This window comes from Homalodisca vitripennis, chromosome 2 (assembly GCF_021130785.1).
Source record: "Homalodisca vitripennis isolate AUS2020 chromosome 2, UT_GWSS_2.1, whole genome shotgun sequence".
NCBI lineage: Eukaryota > Metazoa > Arthropoda > Insecta > Hemiptera > Cicadellidae > Homalodisca > Homalodisca vitripennis.
In genome coordinates this window covers 163,181,869-163,202,721 of record NC_060208.1, presented here as the reverse complement: position 1 = coordinate 163,202,721, position 20,853 = coordinate 163,181,869, and the positions used below count along the sequence as shown (strand labels likewise).

The 20,853-nt window shown below is 32.2% G+C and overlaps 1 protein-coding gene across 3 annotated transcripts in view; it reads left to right on the top strand.

Moving 5' to 3' along the window:
- Nucleotides 1-19,031, top strand: part of LOC124354969 (uncharacterized MFS-type transporter C09D4.1) — a 49,989-nt gene extending 30,958 nt beyond the window's left edge. For 2 of the 3 annotated variants that reach the window (XM_046805801.1, XM_046805802.1), the window contains 6 exons: nucleotides 1,392-1,533; nucleotides 8,502-8,614; nucleotides 8,753-8,842; nucleotides 12,393-12,496; nucleotides 16,535-16,645; nucleotides 17,363-19,031. In XM_046805801.1, the coding sequence (XP_046661757.1) occupies nucleotides 1,392-1,533; nucleotides 8,502-8,614; nucleotides 8,753-8,842; nucleotides 12,393-12,496; nucleotides 16,535-16,645; nucleotides 17,363-17,648 (846 nt within the window). In that variant the 3' untranslated portion in view covers nucleotides 17,649-19,031. Of the gene's footprint in view, nucleotides 1-1,391; nucleotides 1,534-8,501; nucleotides 8,615-8,670; nucleotides 8,843-12,392; nucleotides 12,497-16,534; nucleotides 16,646-17,362 lie in introns of all 3 variants that reach the window. The other variant, XM_046805803.1, reaches the window with a different exon arrangement.
- The last annotated feature ends 1,822 nt before the right edge of the window (nucleotides 19,032-20,853 follow it).

The window sequence follows — 20,853 nt, the reverse complement described above, 5'->3', positions numbered from 1 at the left end:
GGGCTAAAGAACTTGTAGGCCAAGGTTACTTTATTGCAAATTATAATTCAGAGATATTCTACACATTGTAGACTACATAATAGTACAACATAAATAGCCTATATGCACTGGTAAGTTTTTTCTGTAATGTTTTACAAACAAAGTACTAAATTACAATCATTAAAAATGTTATTTTTTAAATAGCTAGGATATTATACTTATCATACTTTGAGTTTGATTTCTTCATTACTCACCAGACAAGATATTTTGATAGTTGTGAGGTAAGCCTATATCACAACTATCTAACACCTTCAACTCCTGATTGGTCTCTCAGATTTAATACAACGTCAAAACATGCATTATAGTCTATTATTTTATATGTATTAGTTTTATTGCGATCCACCATCAATAAGTCAAAACATTTGGGTAGAGTACGATAAGGTGACTCGGTTTTTATATCGATTAGTATGATCATCGATACCATATTTGTATATCAAATATTAAAACAGCAATGTGTGTGTGTATCAATAACACTGATTTTTTAAATTAATATATAATACACATATTGACAATTTCAAAAATAATAAAGGAGCTATAACGATCAAACAAACAATTAGAACTAGATATAGGAAAAATTCATAAATAATAACAAAATGATAACAACATAACAAACATTTATAACTAAAAATGCGTGTACCTATTTCTGTTTTCTCCTCAGTAGCAGTGATTAACTGTCAAGAAGTTGTTGAAAGCATCCTATCTAGAAAACTGTACTTTATTCTGTACAAATACCTACAAAGATGATCTGCAAGCAGGTCGACAGATATGCCCACTTTTTAAACTTTGCTTCACAGTCCTTCACTAGCTTTCGACTGTGTTTTGTCTATAAAAGACAATGCGTTTTATGATATGAGCAATTGTTTAAAGTTTATACAAGTTAGTTATTTTTCCAAAATCAGTATCAGTTTATTATGTTGATAGTTATAATTAAGTAATATCGTTTGTCAACATCGATATAAAACACCGGGTCCGCTTATCGTACTCTACCCAAAATTTTTAAAATGTTGCGGTTCTGTACCAAATTTATTTTTAAAGACCAGATTGTAATAGCCTACTTACTAAGTTAGAGACTTTCTCATTGCTTTATTTTGCAATTAAAGTGTGTTAGCCTCTGAAATAATATGATGAGTTTTAAGGCCTAAATATAAATATATGGTCACATTAGGTAAGATACCTGTTTAAAAAAATCTACTGTTATTGGACAGAATTAAAGCATAAGTGGATTATTAAAGACTCCAACACCGCTTTAGCATTCCCTTCATGATGACAGTCTTAGACTTAGAGAACTATTGTAAGATTAAAATTTTCCTTCCAGAGTACAGTACTGCATGTTGTTGATTGTTTTGTTGCAGCTTGGAATAGCAATAGGTTTTCTGATTCCGCCCATACTGGTCAAGAATAGCGAAGTGATGGAGAGTATTGGAGCTGGCCTCTCGACTCTCTTCTACTCAGTTGCTATACTCACCTCAGTCTTGCTGGTTCTAATATTAATCTGTGAGTATTAAGTATCATTGTTTAGCATATTATTAAGGCTTATTCTCAGTTACTTTCAGCGTCCCGTGAAGTAGCCTTCACTGGCTCTTAGCTAACAATACCATCCTTTAGTTGCGTTACTTGAATTTAAGATTTTAAAGTAAAATACATGTTTGATTTGGATTACGTGAGCTGTTAAAATATTAGGAAATTAATTTATTCCGTTTTAATTGGTCACCATGGTTTTTCAGAGTGAGAGTAATAGTTTGTTGTGTAATTGTGTGTTATTTTTAAATCGATAAAAGCTATTTTTATTTGATTAGAATTTACCACATGGTATGTTAGTAGATAGTATGTACATACAAAGTTATGGTAGCCTATGGTAGTTTTGCTTATTTATTAAACTTATGTATGTTTTATACTCAATTTATTCGTTTGTAAAAAATTTAGTTAAATTTGTGTGCATTATTTTCAAATTTATTTTCATTCACAATGGAAACAAGATTCATGTTATTAACCTATTGATATCATTCTTCTAAACAAAACACTATAAGGTTTTAGGGTATGAAAATGATAAATATGGATTTTAGAACATTAAAAGTAGAACTACTTTTCTTGCAAGATAATAAGAAGTTATGTTAAGGTGAATAACAATATTTGTTTGTGTTTTCAAGTTGTGTTTCCTATAAAGCAGTAATGGCCAGAGGAATTCAAGATTCAAAGATTCAAGATTCAAAATTTCTTTATTTACATAATCGTTAAGATTAGTAATGGCGTCAAATACAAAGTTACTAACTATTATAGTGTAGAACATTAATTAACATATTATAAAAACATGTAATGTTACATGATCAGTGATTATTACTTGACACAAATGTTAAAACTGTTAAACATTAAAAATAAAGCAGTGTTAAATGAATACAATCTGGCTGCATATGAAACTTCTACAGAGAAAAATGTACATATGAAATAGAATGAAAAAATCTAAAGTTAACATTGATGATACAAAATGAAACAAGTTGGAGTTAAAAATGGACATGTCAAAGTTTGTGTTAAAATGCTCTATAAAAGTGGTAAAATAATTTCAAGTTAGTGCTAGTTGAAATGTTGTTTCCAGTTATAGAACTCTGCTAGGCTGTAGAAGGGTCGGTCCTGAAGCCAACTCTTCAGGCGGCGTGGAAACTTTTGTACTTCTGTCTTTTAAGGTCTTCTGGTAGAGAGTTCCACATTTTGGTGCCAGTGTAGCGCTGGGTTTCTTCTCAGTCCTACTAAGATGATGCACAGGAAGGCAGTAGTTGGTTGCGTGCCTGGTGTTATGGTGGTGGATCTGTGCTCCATTTCTTGCCGCGTCTGGCGCCTTGATGTGCTATATAAGTCACAACTTCTAGAATGTAGATGCTTATGACTGTGAGGATCTTCAGGCTCTTGAAAGTGTCTCTGCATGTTTTTCTTTTGGTTGAAGGTTCCCTAGAATTCTGATTGCTCTTTTTTGTATTTAGGAAGACACGTTGTAGGTTAGTGTTAGTTGTTCCTCCCCATACAGCTATTCCATAGCGTATGTGTGACTCAAAGAGTGCATAGTATGCAGTCTTGGTAGTTGTGGTGTCACTTATACTTCTCACTCTTCTCAGCACATACAGTCCTGTGCTAAGTTTCTTGCAGAGTAAGTTGATGTGTTGTGTCCACGATAAGTCTTCGTCAATTGTAACTCCAAGGTATTTAGTGGAGCTAACTTCATCAAGTTCTGGTATTCGTGTGACAACTTCTCTGTTTCTTCCTAGTACTAGTTGTTTTGGTTTTCTTTTCATTGAGGACAAGGTCATTATTGTGGCAGTATTGGATTGCCATATTTATGGCTGTGAAGGAATCAATTTCTAGTTGTTCTGTGTTTTCTCTGCCAAGTAATAACACTGTAATCATCTGCGTACATTAAACAGTTGCAATAGAGCTCAAGGAGTTTAGGAAAGTCGTTTGTAAAGAGTATGTACAGAACAGGGCCTAGAACCGATCCTTGAGGGACTCCTCTTGTGATCTTCTTCGGATGTGATCTTACTAATTCTAGTTTTTTTCCATTGTTATAGTGTTTTATCTCCACCAGTTGTTTTCGGTCTGTTAAATAGCTTTTAAACCACTCTTTTGTTGTTCCCCGAATTCCTAAGTGATGACAGCTTTTTAAGGAGATGTTTGTGGTCAAGACAATCAAAAGCTTTACTATAGTCAAGCAGAATAGCAGTAGTTGTATTTCCTTCTTCCTGTTGGTCAATGATGAATTCCACCAGACTAATCAAAGCAGTGGTTGTGGATTTTCCAGGCATAAAACCATGTTGGTATTTTGTCAGAAGTTTGATTGTTTGTTAGGTGTTTTTAAAAAGACGAGCTAGAACTATTTTTTCAAAAACTTTTGATATGGTTGGAATTAAGGATATCGGTCTATAATTAGATGGTTGTGCTGTACATCCTTGTTTGTGTTTTGGATATACTTTTTGAAAGTTTCAAAGCTGATGGAAAGGTTCCAGTAGAGAATGATTTGTTAGCAATATGAACTAAAGGCTCTATAAGGTCGTCTTTACACAATTTTAATAGCCTAGAGGAGACTTCATCATAACCTGAGGAAGTTTTTGGTTTAAGTTCATTGATAATTTTTGGAAATTTCCTCTGGATCAGTTGGGCTTAGGATTAAGTTGGGAATATTTCCCTGTGGGATTGGTTCTGTTAAGTGGTTAGTATTTGCGTTTTTACTTGCTATTGTTGATCGGCTGCATTAATAAAGTAGGTGTTTAAGTGGTCTACCATTTCCAATGGTTCAGATTACTATGGTTTCCATTTATGTTGAGATGTGTTAAGGCACTGTTGTCTGATTTTGCTTTTTCTTTCTAGATTAATAAAATTCCATATTGATTTTGTTTTGTTTTCAGCCGTTGCAATTGTTGATATTGTGTTTTGTTTCCTCAAGAGACGTAGTTGGAGATCATATTCCTTCTTTAATAATATGGCAGTTTGCCTATGTTCCTCCCTACCTGTAGTATTATAGATGTTTTGTGCTTTGAGGAAGTCCTTTTTCAACTGGTATGCTGTGGGGTCAGACAGAGCATAATTCTTTTTCCTTCTTCCTTGTCTTGATTTTATTTTTGGACATGCTTCGTTAAGGGCGGTAAGAAGGGTGCTACTAAATTTAGCGTAGGCTTCATCAGCTTCGTCGGTATTATAGACCTCTGTCCAGTTTTGCTGGTTTAAGAAGTTCTTTTAGAGACATCAGATTTTCTTCGCTCATATTTCTTCTTTCTGCTATAGTGTGGTTCATAGGGGAGGGTGAGGTATGATTTATAGTGCATGTTTGCCCTGTGTGTCTGAAATTCCTGTTTCAATTACTTCTACCTTTAGGTTGTCTTCTGGGATGTTGCTGCATACACAGTCAATTGACGTCCTTGATGGTTGGAGTAATTCTGGTAGGTGGGAGGTCTAGCCTATATAAGTTGTAGCTGGTTAAGGTTTCAGTCAATAAAGTAGAGTCATGATTTCTGTTAAGAGAGTCAATATTTATGTCCCCCATTAAGATGACTTGATGTCTGTGTGTCTGTATGGTTTCCAAAGCATCAGATATTGCTTCAAGACCGGTCTCAAGATTACTTTTTGTCCTGTAAACCCCTATGATCGTGAATAGACTTTTACCTATTTTAAGATTTATGGCAGTCATTTCGCATGTGAGTTCAATCGAGAAGTGCTGGATGTTAAGAGCTGTGCTATTGTTTTTTTAGGTGATCTTTAATGAAGATTGCAATTCCTCCCTTTAGGTGATTTTCTCTGCTATATCTGTTAGCAAGGAGTAACCAATTATTCTTGTGTTGAGCATTGTTTCTTTTTTTTTTGAACCATGTTCAGTTAGAATTACTATTACTATTACTACGTCAGCCTTATGCGTGTATAGGAGAGCGTTTATCCTGTCAATTTTGTTTGCAATCCGGTCTGTGTTTTGATGGAGTATAGAGAGAGATTTTTTATTTAGGTTGTTTTGTTCGATAGTGGGATTTATTACTAAAAAAGGCTGCAGTTGAAGTGTTGAGCAATTAGGTGATGTAGTTGGAGTGTTTGTCCTGCTGATAACTGGTTCAAGGTCATTATTTTTACCCATAACCTGGCAGTAGAAGTTAATATTTTGTGCAAAAAATTCTTCAGTACTTTGATTTATAGGTTTTATTTTTGCATGTAGGGGTGGTGTTTTACTGAGTTCAAATTTTGGGTTTTCTGATTGATCTGTGCTGGATTTGCCAGTTAGAGTGCAGTGTTTCTTGCTGGATATCCGTGCACTTTTTGCGACCTGAAGGGAGACGCTGAAAAAAATTCCTCTTATCACTTTCTTTTAGAAGGCTGTTTCCTTTTATTAAATGGCATCTTGTCTACGGATCCAGTCATACTATGACTCAGTTTGTGTGTCAAAGTTTGACAGTCTCTCTCAGTCAATTCATGCTCAGTTTTTTGGTTGGAGTTTGTCTGTTTCTCCAGGTCATTTCGTAACCCAGTTTTTGTGTCAGAGTTTGGCTGTCTCTCTCGGTCAGTTCGTGGGTCATTTTTTGTGTCGGAGGTTCTCCCTGTCACACTGGGCGTCAGACTGTGTAAAAGTAGGGTTTTTTATCTGGAATGTCATTATTAGTAGCATAAAGTCTGGGTACTATTAAGAGCTGTCTTAGAAGCCTTTAGGAAACTCTTTAGATGTTCATGGGCCGTTCTGGCTTGTTCAGAAAGTTTTTCTGCAAAGTTTCTTCACAGTTTTCTGACATGTTGTTTAACAAATTGGATTTTAATTCAAGTTCTTTTTTGAGGTTTGTCATGTTATTTGTAAGGTCGTATATTTGTTCCTTTAGTAAGATAAAGTTAGATTTTTCTTGTTTTACTTGCTCTTCAAGTTGGCTATTTTGAGTAATGAGATTCAAGTTCTGTGAGGATAGGTTATTTATTTGATCACAGAACTGTGTTTTTTCTATTTCAGTTTGCTCAATCAGTTCTTGTTTATGATTTTGTTCAGCGTATAGCTTATTTTTCAGAAAATCTATTTCTTCTTGTAATTTGATATTTTTAGTGAGGAGGTCGTGGGTTACTTCTTCTGCTGCCATTAGTTTGTCTTCCAGTTCTAGTTTGATCAAATTCATGATCAGACCATTTAGAATTTGATATTTTAGTGATAGATAGGCCTACTACTTCGAGGGATGTTTTTATGAATGTTTCTATCATTGTGTGGCAGCACCGAAGGCGCTGCCGTAGCCACCACTGATAGCTGGACTAACTTGTGTCAGGCTAATTTGAATGTTATTCTTAAAAGGTCTAAATTAGAAAAAGTCTTTTATTTGGATCAAATTCAGCATTATTGTTATTTTACATACTCAAAGATGATGTGTTTGCAGTAGTTGATGCAACATTAACATTAGCAGTAGTTAATGCAAGGTTGACTTAAAAATAGTAACAAGACCACGTGACGCCCATAGAGCAATGAAATATTACTCCGTGCAGGAAAAGAAGTTCCACTTTTAATCTTCTATAACTTTGTTATTTGTCATTGTACCCCTTGAAACCTTATATTTTAGTTCAGGAGGATGATAGCAGTAGGTTAATAACACAGAATATGTAGGTTAATAACACAGAATATGTATTTAGCCACTCTGGCCGTTAAGCTCATAATTAGCACATATTTATAGAAATTAGCTGTAAAAACAGATTTTCGCCAAATCTTGAATGTGAGTTGGGCTACAGTTGGTGAATATCTTATTGCTTTCCATTTTTTTAAATAATTAGATTGTTATGCGCACAAAAAATGGTGCTCTTAGTCCAAAAATGTACTATAAACCATACATTGAAATAACGTATCTTTTCAGAAAAATAGTTATAAGGTAACCCATGGATACTCTCATGTCTAAATAAAATCAGCTTACAAAATATTGTTTTACGAGTTTTTTTTTTCTAAAATGGTACGTTGTATGTCTCGTATAGCAAAACATAAAATTTTATTAACAGTAGGGATTGTATTTTTTCGTAGAAGTATTTTTTTCAGTCCTTAAAAACGAAATTCAATACATGTTTAATCACAAAAACTAACAAAATTATGAAAAAAGTTATTAAATTATTACTTCTAAAATGTTACTTTTGGTCACATTTTTAAAATAACATTTTATTTTGCTCCAGAAAAGTATATAATATTATGTAGGATTTATTTATCTTTTGTGACCTTTCATATGGTATCATCAAAAAAAATTTAAATAATCTTATGTACACTAAAAATAAATTCAAACGACCCATTTTTAATTTTTGTTCCAAGAATATTAGACCTAGAATGGGTGTGATATTTTTCACTTTTGCCTAATGCCAGAAAAAACAAATAACAATCTTATCAATATTTATTGTATACTACCTTTTTATTTATAGAGATTAAGTCGAAACTAGTAGTGAGCTGGAATAGGAATTAATATGAACCGCGTAGAAATACAATTCGGAATCCAATGATCTTTAAATACTGCTATTAAAAGATGGAGTAAGTTAATCAATTTTGTATTGGATAAATAAATAAATCAGTAGTTCGTAGATTTATTCAAACCAATATTTTATCAAATATTTTAGTTTGTGATTAATTTTATTCACAGCCAGTTATAAAAAGTAGTCAATTCTGTCGGTCAGTTCTGCTACTGCCTTTCCATTTTTTTTTTCTGACTAGTAAACCTGGATAGCCACTTAACTGAACGGAGAAACACCCTGACATCAAAGTGGCCTTGATAGTCCATTCTGTCCCTAGTGGGTACATAGTAAACAAACGTGACGTTTCATGATGTGAAACAAGAGTTTTTCTCCATGCAAAACATACATCTACAGCCCGCCAAAAAAAGTAGTTAAAAAATAAAGTGAAACTATAAATAATACTGAATAATCAATCAAACATCTGGCTACCAACCCGGCCTATGTATTGCTCTTAATATTTGTAGTGATGTAGGTCTCTGAAGTACTCACAGTTTTCCAGGGTAAGCCACCTCTGCCCCCCAGTCCGGCACAAGCTGTGCAACGCAACGCCGAGTCTGTGCCATTCGCCACCTCTATCAAACACCTGGCTACCAACCCGGCCTATGTATTGCGTCTCTGAAGTACTCACAGTTTTCCAGGGTAAGCACCTCTGCCCCCCAGTCCGGCACAAGCTGTGCAACGCAACGCCGAGTCTGTGCCATTCGCCACCTCTATCAAACACCTGGCTACCAACCCGGCCTATGTATTGCTCTTGGTATCGTACGGTATCAATGTTGGTGTATTCTACGCAATATCCACTTTGCTGAACCAGATCTTTGTGGCCCACTTCCCAGTGAGTGTTATGTATTTTACTCAAGTTAGAGATAGTTTAAACCTCTCCTGTCTAAATTACTAGGCCCTTCACTCCTAGTTGATTCTATTTTTGTTCCCCTTTGCACAAAAATTGATGAGGTTTCATATTTTGATAATACTATCAATCGAGTGTTTGTCAACAATATTATTGTTTATGCATTTTGAAATAAAAAAATTGGTTGTTTACAATAAATAGTTTTTATGACAACATATTTTATTACGACAAGATTCATTTATTCGTCTTTACACATACAATGTTTGCAGTTGACATCATCATGAAACCATTAAAATTTAAAATTAATTCTTTACTTTAACAATGTTAGTTTGTCCATAATAATTACAAATATATAAAAATTTGTTTTAATATTACCTATAATAATTCAAAATCAAGTTAATAAATATAATAACAATTAAAATCAAGTTATCAAATAACAACAATAACCAGCAAATAACAGACTAATTACCTAATTTAAAATCTCATGTCAAAAAATGTACAGCTAAACTAATTATTTCAAAATTGATTGCTAAAATTATTTAAAAGCTTATATTACTAAATCATAGGATATACATTTATGTATAGAATAAAAAGCATTTTTATTCAGCCAATTGGATAGTTACTCACTACCTTTTTAAACTTGTTTAATTTAACTGTCCATGCCATTTCAGGTAATTTATTAAAAAGTTTTAACTCCATATAAGTATGACTTTTCTTTGTTAAATCTAATTTAACACTTGTGAGGCTAAGCTTATTGTTATTTATTGTGGTATAACCATGTACACCATCTCTTTTTGATCACCTGCATTAGAGAACAAAATATGTACTGACAAGGTAAGGTCATAACATTCAACCCCTTAAAAACTGTTTCACAGGATACTCTATAAAGAATGCCTTTAATAACCTAATAACCCTCAAGGCCTTTTTTGTCATGCAAAAACCCTCCTTGCTGCACTACTGTTACCCCATAGTGTTATGCCACATGCAATACATGGGTGAAAAAAGCATAGTAAGCTATCGTGATCAAGTCAAAACTAACACAGAATTCGAGTTTCAAAGTGCTCTAAACAAGATTTTTACAAATATTCTGTACACATAATTCCCAGCTTAGATTATTATCAAGATATATCCCTAACAATTTAACAGATGGAAAAGTATATACAGTTCTATGTAAAGAGAAAACAATATTTTCAGTATTTTCCTTATTTACAAGTAAAAAGTTGGCCTTAAGCCACTCAGAGGTCTTAGCTCCAGTTCACCTGAAATCTGGAGTCTTGTTCGTCTTAAGGTATCCAAAAATAGTTAGTGATGAAGAACGAAGACGCCCAAAACAAGACAATGAGAATAACTCTTCCCTAGATTGCACTACATTTTGTAGTCTGGGTGTCTCTGATGTTGAAACGGTGTGAGGGGCTTCGTTTCGAGCTTCTTCGTTCTTCGTTGCAAACTATTTTTAGATTCCTTCAGACTAGCATGTCTCCAGATTTAAGGATACAAGTCTGCAACAGCATCAGATTTCAGATGCTGTATGTAAGAGAAAGGTGAACTCGAGCTAAATTCAACATTCACATCGAATCAGCCCTTCCCACCATAGCTGCTTGATGTGGGGATAACCAAGAAGTCTTTTCTGTCTGTTAACTCTTAACTCTCATTTTATGTTCCCCTTGTCTAAAACTTGTTTGGTATGGCCTCTAGGCATTAAAAAACCAACAGATTAATACGTTTTCAATAATTTTGTTCTGCATTTATTAACATGCCAAGTCAGATCTTTTCCATGACTGTCTACACAAACTAAAATGTTTTCTTAGACAAAATTTTGTACAGTTTACACAATGTTTTCACCATTTTAGATATTTTCTTCTGTTGGTTTCAACTAATAAAACCGATTTTCAGAAAGAAAGCTGTGTTGTTCTACATTTTCATATCTGTTTTATGTTTGAGTGACTTCTACATGAGTTAATTTTCTTCCATCCTTGACCACTGTTGAATAAAGTTTTGTTTGAATATTTTGTTATTTATTTAATATTGGTACAGAACTAGCAAAGTTTGGAAATGTCATTTAGGTATAAAAATATTATTTTAATAATAATTGGTGTTACAAATATTAGTTCTCAACATAAGTGTAGCCTTTTTGGAGAACTTTACAAACATTTCTTTTTTATTAAAATAGATCAGAATTATTTATTGCTGAAAAAATATAAAATATTTTGACTTAGCTAAAGCCCTTAATAGTCTAAGCTATTAAATATAATTTTAGTTTGAAAAATTAAAAATCTAATAAAATATAAATGATAAGTCGACCTATTAAGTGATAAAATATTGTTTCCTTTCTGGATTGTAATTTTAAGAACAATACACTACTATTACTTATGTCACACAATGGCTTGGATATGCCGTTTTCATACAACTGTAATAAAAGTGATATTGTAATGTTGAAATAATGGCTACATAGAGAAATAACAAAGTAACCAAAACAATCAAGAATTTAACATTCCAGAAATATTATACTCTCATTTTTATTTAAAAATTGTTGTCTAGATTCTCATTATTTCTATCATGTTATGTTTAATTCTTTTACAAAACCATTAAATTTTTAATTTTTCTTAACATTTAACTTTGACTTAAGCAGTTTAATATTATTCTAATGCAGTAGCCACTCTCTCAACAGGTCATTTTTTTATAAGACATTATTTTAACCAGTTGTGTGATAGCTGGAAATGGAACGATAAAGATATTTCTAAAATACTAAGCTCTGTGACTCATGCCAACTGTTGAAATGTCAGTGTTTTTTTTTTTATTTCTCTACAGTCTTGGATTCTTTTTTGGTACGTTTAGAGTTTTTTTTGTGTATTTTAAGAGCACATTGGTTTATCAAACCAAATTTCCATCCGGTCAGAACTCCAGTACCGAGGTAGCCGGATAACAGGGAGACTACTGTATTTAAAATTATCAGAGACTAAGGTAAAAAATAAACAAATTACTACTAAATGGGATTATTTAGGTCACAGTGCTTATTATCTTGATAGTTACAACAAAATGCATTCCCAATAACAGTTGAATATTGAAATTTAGATCATGTGTATATTTTACACTCTTTACAATAGTTTTACTTGAAATAATATGGATGTCTTACATTTTAGAAGTTCTTTTCTTATTGGAATTCTTAATTAATTTGAAAACAAATACTTCAATAATACACTTTTTAGTTTTGTGAAGCCTTTTGTGTTCAAGGTACATATCATCAGACTTTTATTCAGTTATGTAGGTCTGATGTTGTGTTCCTTGAACATGTAAGACTTCACAAAAATAAAAAGTGTATTATTGGAGTGTTTGTTTTCAAATTAATTATGTATGTCCTGTATAGCATAGTCTTGTTAAGATTCATTTTATGTGTAAACTTTACTAGCATTTCTAAAACTTTAAACAGTAAAGTTGCCACATTGTCAATTTGGTCAAGACTTTTTATTTAATTGTAATAATTTGATACGGTAGTTGAACCCAGGCTGTATGGCTTCATGGTCTATTGTGGTTGCAGGGTAAAGAGGAGGATGCCGGCAGGATAGGCCTCATGATCGTGGTGGCAGGAATGTTGGGTTCTGTCTGCTGTGGAATTGTCCTTGACAAAACGCACAAATTCAAGTAAGTAATTCAGATTTCATCAAATAGCAATTTGTTACTTTATTTAAATGTCTCTCAACTAATCATTATATTCCTCAACTGCCCAAAATACTTTAACCTTAGAACTGGCATGCGTTATAGCATCTGCCACAGCTTTAATTCTTTGTGCAGAGTTAAACTAAAAATCAGACTACAGGAAAAAATTTGTTGTAAATTACGACTTTGCCAGTTCCAGGGTTAAACCTCATAAAGCTACAACAGATGATTTAGGTTGTAAGCTTAGTAAAATTATTTACATAAAATATTAAGTGACCAAGAAGCAGTGAGTTTTATTAGACCTGAAGGATGTACAAAAGAAATATTGGACGTGTATAACATTGAGGAAGAAAAACTTAGCTATGAAGATACCTTAGTGATTATTAGCGGGACCAACGATGTTGCTACTAATGACGCTCAAGAGGCCATCACAAGTATTAGGTCAGTGTTGGAAAAAAAAACCTAATCATAAGGTTGTTTTAGTAGAACTTCCACATAGATATGACCTAGTTCATTGGTCCTGTGTGAACAAATAGGTGACACGAACAAATGCTCAATTTAAACAACTGAGTGAGCAGCTTGACAACATTACACTTGTCGAGTTAAGTAAAGCTGAAAGGTCCCTGCATACACGTCATGGTATGCACTTTAATAGCCGAGGCAAGAATTGGCTGGCAGAACAGATAGCCAAGGCAGTTAGAGAATGCTCAAAGCAGTTGTAGCACATACCAGCAACACCAACAACAATGAAGTGTTTGGCTCAAGTGACCATCAGACTCCTGATGTCAGGCACAAGCCATCGGGAAACTCCCTTCCCCTTCCCACCACCCCTCCAGACCAGCTAGAAACAGAAAACATCACTCAACTGACCTAAATGTGTTTAATTTAAATGTATAATGTATTAGAAATAAGTTAGATTTATTAGAACTATGGTTAAACAAATATAAATGTGATGTCATTACTTAAGTGAGCACTGGTTGCCTATTGAAGAATCTGAATTTTTCATTCCCATTAATTTTAATCTAGGTAGTATTTATTGTAGATGTTCTCCTTTAAGTGGAGGTGGTAGTTTGATTTTTGTTAAACAGGGTTTTAATGTTTTAAATTTAGATAATTTTATTTGCACTTTTGTGTTTGAAGCATCGGCTATGATATTTCCTAGTTTTAACATAGTAATAGTAACTGTTTATCGTACACCTAATTCTAATGTAAATACTTTTTTGTATTATTTGGAGAAATGTCTTGTGTTTTTAAATGATAAGTTTAGGAATTTAAAGTGATATTAACAGGTGATTTTTAATGTAAATATAAACAACTTTTCAGTTGGAACAGAACATTTTTTTAATTTGCTTCACTCATTTGATTAATTTTGTTTAAACCAGACAGATACTAGAGAAAAGGCATGTCTAGATAATATTATTACTAATCTTGATAAGAATATTGTAGAATGTGAGGTGGTAGAACCGAACCTTTCAGACCATGTTGGTGTCCTTGCTACTTTTCATGAACAGGGACAAGAAGACAACCAGACAAGCTCTTCGATACATGTCAGAAATATAAGCCCGCAATCAGTTATGAATTTAAATCTAAAAAAAACTGGTTACCATTAATTTCATTTCATAACATTGAACAAGCATTTGAGCACTTTTATTATTTACTGACAAACTCTTTGGAAGAAATCTGTAAAATGAGAGAACTGAATAGTAAAAAGCATAAAAGGTCAAATAGAAAGTGGTTCACACCAAAGTTAAAAAAATTTAGGGATCTGGTAATGATACTGTATGAACGATTCAAACAAAGTAAAGGTTCGGCCAATGAAAATGTACCTATGTAGAAATATATACAAAGTATATAACAAAAGTATAAACAAAAAGTAGATGAAGAGAAAAGAAAGTTTAACGAGAAATATATAAAAAATTCAAGTAATACATGCAAGGCAGCTTGGAATATAATTAGGTCTGAGTCCAACAATAAAACAGAATATTCTGATATAGCTAATGATTTTAATGAGTACTTTGTAGGCTCTGTTGCAACACTGACTCAAGGAATGTCAAGTGATTAAGCAGTTCATTATTTAAACAAATACTTAATGAATTGTAATAGAGAGATTAGACCTTTTACCTGGAAGAGAATTACCAAAGGCAATATATTAAATTGTGTTTCAACACTGAGTACATCAAAGAGTGAGGATTTCTATGGATTTTCTAACAAAATAGTAAAATAAATAATCAATCTAATCATTAAACCACTCCTTCTACTTTTCAACAGAATGTTGGATGAAGGTAGTTTTCCCCAAAACTTAAAAATAACAAAAATTGTTCCAGTGTATAAAAAGGGTGAAAAATGTTACCCCTCAAGTTACCGGCCGATTTCTCTTATTCCTGTTTTTAGTAAAATATTTGAATGGTGCATTAAAGAGCAACTAAATGATTATTTTTATGAAAACTAGTACATTTGCAAAGGACAATTCGGATTTATAAAAGGTCTTAACACAATCAAGACTGTAGAAAATATTGTAGAAAAGTTATTAGAAAACTTTGAAAATAAACTAATTTCGTCTGCTACTTTAATTGACTTAACAAAAGCATTCGATTGTATTGTATTTCACATATCCTACTCATTTATAAACTGCAATACTATGGAATTAAAAATAAAGAAATCAGTTTAATAAAATCATATTTCAGTGGAAGAAAACAAATGGTAACAATAAATAATGAAAAATCAGGTTTTAAAATTACAGAGAAAGGAGTTCCACAAGGATCAGTATTGGGACCTTTCCTTTTTATAGTTGATGTGAACGATTTATCATTTAACATGCCATGTCCAACTGTATTATATTATGTGGATGATACAACACTTTTAAACTGTGACAAAACTTTAGATAATTTTATAACTAAACAAAAGGATTGATGGTAAATAATAGTAAAACTGAAAAAATAATTTTCTCTCTGAATTGGGAAGTAGTTCAAAGTAGTAAGCCTGTTAAATTACTTGGCATTCATCTAGACAGCAGGTTAAGTTGGGGCTCACATATTAATAGTTTGTGTAAAAAGTTATCTAGGGTTATCTACTTGTTAAGGAAACTAAAAAATTTTGTTAACTTTTCCATGTTGATTACAGCCTACTATGCCTTTTTCAATTCTCATCTTCTGTATGGAATTATACTTTGGGGTAATAGCAGTCATTGAGATAAAATTGTTATTTGGCAAAAGAAAGCTCTAAGAACAATTAAATCTATACCAGAAAGAGAGTCATGTTTGCCCATTTTCAAAGAACTTCAAATAATGACATTTCCTAGTATGTATATTTATTCTTGTTTAGTTAGTGTTAAGGAAAATTTGTACCATTTTTAATTTAGGCAAGATATTCATACCCTCAATACAAGGAATAACTACTTACTTAATCAAGTTTCAGTAAGGTTGGAAAAATCAAAAAGTAGCCACATCTTCATGAAGATAAAATTATTTAATAAACTACCTCAGAGAGTTTTTAGTGTAGAAATGAATAGATTTAAGTTAGTGAGTAAATGGTTAAAAATGAATGCTTTCTACTCTGTTGACGAATATTTAACATGTGATATTAATACCCAGATTTTTTAATTATTTTTATTTATAATTTTTATTTACTATTTATACTTAGTTTGTATGTGTCATGTTTATTTATGAATTGTAATTAATTATTTATTTATGCTTTTAAATATACTATTGTTTTAGGGTAAACAGTTAAATATTGCTGCTATGTCTATTGCATGTAAATTGCTTAATCACAATAAAATATCTTGAATCTATATAACTAGTATTTGTTAAGTAAAATAATCATAAAACCAGACAGAAATGTTTATTGGAAACTAGATGAATTACATCAGAGATTTTGATCTCTCTACTAAGAATTCAAAGTCAACCTATAAACTTAAACAAAATTTATTACCATCAACCCATAAAATGTTGTAGGAATCATGTTAATGTCCAAATTCTTGGGTAAGCTTCTTACTACATAATTAAGGCTGAAAAATTAATTTTATAGGGAAACAACGTTAGGCGTGTACTTCTTCTCTTTGGTTGGCATGGTTGTGTACACCTTCACGTTGGGCTCTGGTTTCATAGCTGTGGTCTACATCACTGCTTCACTCTTAGGGTGAGTTTATTTTTCTCCAGGTTAAGGTATTTATTTTATGTATTGAAAGGTATGTTATATTTTAAAATGACACAATTACAAAAAAATACTCTAATATCAACTTTTGTTTATCTTTGATTCAAATTTTTTACAAGTAATTAGAAGTAGATCTATGTAGTGAATTTAGAGAAGGTTCCAAATGTTTGCTTGACCACATGCATATCTTAGTTCATGGTAAAACTTACAGTGCCAGACTTTAGTAAGGCTTAGCTTGAACATATCTGTTTTCCCTATTGATTTTTGCAAGTCCCTTCCTTGGCAGTGGTTTCATTAGATAGTAGATAGGGCCATAGAGAATCTAAGAATTTCATGAATATATTACAAATATATCACTCATTCATTAATTACCTGATTCATTTTGGCTTTTTTGACACATCTCTCATAAAAATAGTTATTTTGATTGAACAGTCATTTAACTTCGTTGACCTAACCATTATTTTTGAACTTTTTATTTTAAAAAGGGAAGTTTTTTACAAGCAGATGGTCTGACTTTAAAATTTAAATAACGTTGACCAGTGGTACAACTAAATATTGTATGTTTGTTATTTAAAATGTAAGTAAGGGACAGAACTCTTGAAGTCAATCAACATCTTGTTACTACATGAGAACACACTCTGAGATTGAGAAACCTGAAGTAGTGTAGTGTCAAACTTTTTTTAACACAGCATCTTCTCTCAGGTTCTTCATGACGGGGTATCTGCCAGTGGGGTTTGAGCTGGCAGCAGAGCTTACCTACCCCGAGCCCGAAGGTACGTCGGCCGGTCTGCTCAATGCAGGGGCTCAGGTATTTGGCATCTTCTTCACAATGTTCTCCTCATATGTGCTGAACACGTACGGTGACCTCTGGGCTAACATCATGCTGTGCTGCGCTCTTGTGGTGGGCACAGGACTCACTGCTCTCATCCGATCGGACCTTAGGCGGCAAGCAGCTCACGCCAAGGCACCCCCACTGCCTGGTCCTTGAGAGTTATAATTCGTGTATGTTTTTGTTCTCGACTGTCCATTTAATGTGCTGATGTGGTCTCCTTAAAGCATATTCTGTACGGATTTCTTAAAGATATAGTGGTGTTAGCCACTAGGACTCTTCCATAGTGGTGTTAATTTTTAGAAAAAGTTTTAGTGTTCGTAATTTTCATTTGACAACGATTTTATTTATAAACTCCAATTTTCTTGACAGAACAGTAATTAGAAATAAGAAAGTTCAAGGCAATAAGTTGAACGTGTATTTAAATATTAAAATATTATTACTCCACTAAAGAATTAAAATCAACTTAAATGTTCACTTGAACCTGACACCGCTAATTTTGGCAATTCAACTGCTAGCAGCAAACAAGAATTTTCTTCTATTAACAAGTAAGGTGAGTACAGTTGTATACCTGCCACAATCTTCGGTTTTCAACCAATTAGAGTAAACCGTGATTCCTCAAAATATAATTGGAGTTTAGTAAACTATAAGATAATGAAATCTAAAACGGATATTTATTTCTGTCAACATTATGATACAAGTGCTGTTATGAAATATAATTCCAATCATACATCAGACAAAATTATGTATAGTTGATTTTGCACATTTTAATAGTTAATAACTATGGACCTTATAAACATAAAATACAGTGCGGCCAATCTGAGGCAGTGGAGTTGCTCACCGTAACAGTAGTGCCAAGTGTTGTAGAAAATCTTCAAAATCATCTTGAATTTTCTCATTTGTATACACTAACAAGTTGATAAAGCAGCTTAGCCCTGTTTTGATTCTACATGATGGCAGCACACAGAAGACTCTAAATTTTAATAACAATTGAAATTTACAGTCAGAATGCTTCTAACAAATTGACATTCTGAAAAACTCAAGGGTTTGTATAACTGAAACTGTACAGAAATAAAAAATAATTCTAAAGGAGACCATAATCATTAATTTATTATGTTATGTCGTACCAGATAGTCAAATTATTTCAATATAAATAGCTACTCTTAATGTATATTAATCTTGCCTATGCACTACCATCCGAATTTGTTCAAAATGGATGAGTATGTGCGTAGTTTAATGTGTTTTTTTTTTTTTTAGTCTTTACCCCTCTGTTATAGTTTGCAATGTCTTGGGTTTACAGTGCCATTCCATATCAATTATTGTGACAATAATTAAGTAAGAGTAGTCAAGTAAGTTTACTTTTTAGAATTACCCATGTAAGTAATGTCTCCGGTCTAAATAGATAGCATTGTCCACAATATTTGTGTAAACAAATTAATACTACTTTTTTATGCAACTGTATGAGTATTAATTTTGTTGTAGAAAAATTCTATGTCAACTTCTAACAATGATTTGTACAAAATAAAAATGTGCTTTCTTAAATCAATTTTGTTTAAACATCATCTTTATAATGATGATTCCACAGTACACTTAGTTTCTCCTGTGCTGTTTGACAAGATAAGAAAAGGATCATATACTGATACTAAAATAATAATTTTGTTTAAGTATTGTCTACACCATTACATAATAATTATTATTTTGTCTTTGAAATGGAATTTTTTTACATTTGATGGAACAAATTAAATATAATTATGCTTTCTAAAATAAAAACAAACTGTATATGCTCTTAAAATGAATGTATGTCATTAATATTTTTATTTTTATTTTATAAAAATAATTTTAACTAACATGTTTATTTTTAATTCACATTTAATAACATTAAAGAATTTAAAATATATAAATTTTACTACATTACATTAAATTAACTCATGTGAATTATATATTACAATGTTAAATATAAATAATTCGTTAAAAATTAAACTATTGTACATTAAAAAGGGAAAAAAATTCAGAAACTCATAATTTTAAATTGAATGTATGCTCAAATAAGTCTGTTTTGCATAGAATTTCTCAATTAGACTGAAATATTTAGAAAAGATAGGCATTTTTAACATGCCCTAGTGCACTTGCTGTCTTGTAAAAATACTTTTCATCATTTAGTATAGTCCAGCAGTTAAGGTATTAAGGCTTTAAAAAATATATAGTAAAAAGTACCATAGTTATAAATAGTTACTTTACAGTAATTTTTCCAAACCTAGCAAATTTGTTAAAAACTTCCCTCACTTCTTGCATATGACTTTGGGAAATGACTACAGCACTCAAAAGATGGAAGTCCATGCCCTCTGAATGGATTACATTGTAATCGGTATTACATATGAAGCATATGAGATAGAGTTGTTACATGTGCATTGTTGTGTATCCTGGTTTGAAAAGAGGGATAAAGTTTACCTGTAACGGGAGAATTTTATAAATGTAAGACCTGACGACTAGACTAACTAACTATTCTTGAAATATGTTAAATAACGTAGTCTGCCCAGTGGAGACTGTCTTCATTTAGATAGTTGAGTTAGCTTACACAAAATGTGACTGGTTCACACACAATGTAAATGAAAAATTAATAACACTATTTACAATAAAATAGAACAACAAATGACAAAAATCTGTTTATGCCATCTGAGCATTTTGTACTCACAAGGGAAGTAAGTCATCCTTTGGTTGTTCAACATGTTAACCATTCTTTGCAAACCTATCATCTGTCAGTCACAGGAGTGTCAGCTTCCCGGTCATTGTTATTCGCCATTCCTTTGTTTTTTTTTTAATATAGTACAATAATAACAAATAAACATGTAAAATGATTATAATACAATTTTTTCATAACTATCCTAGGCCTTACAAAGCTCACCAAACTAAGAGCCATACTTGTGTCATGCTATTTTACAGGTATTACATAAACATATTTAAACTGTTACTATAATCTTTGTTGACTAAAACAATTATATTTTGACACTCTATGGTGAAAAGCAATGTAAATCTAAGTTATTGTAAGCAGCTGTGAACATCGCATTTTATAATGTTGAAACCGTCAGTTGATATAAATCATCTGTGTGGTTAAAAACCAGCTGGATAAAATAGACAAATCATTGTAGTAATGACATAAAGATAGAATGATTTGTCCTCTCTTTAGTGAGACAAATAACTGCTGCTGATAGATCGCATATGAATACTGTCTACACTAAAACATGGCTATTGCATCGAAATGGTTTGCCGACCAAGAAGTTCACTTCAAACCGCATTGAAGGGTTAAGAAATGTTAACGTTGAATGTAGAGAAAATTACGTTCAACTGTCAATCAATAAAGTTATGG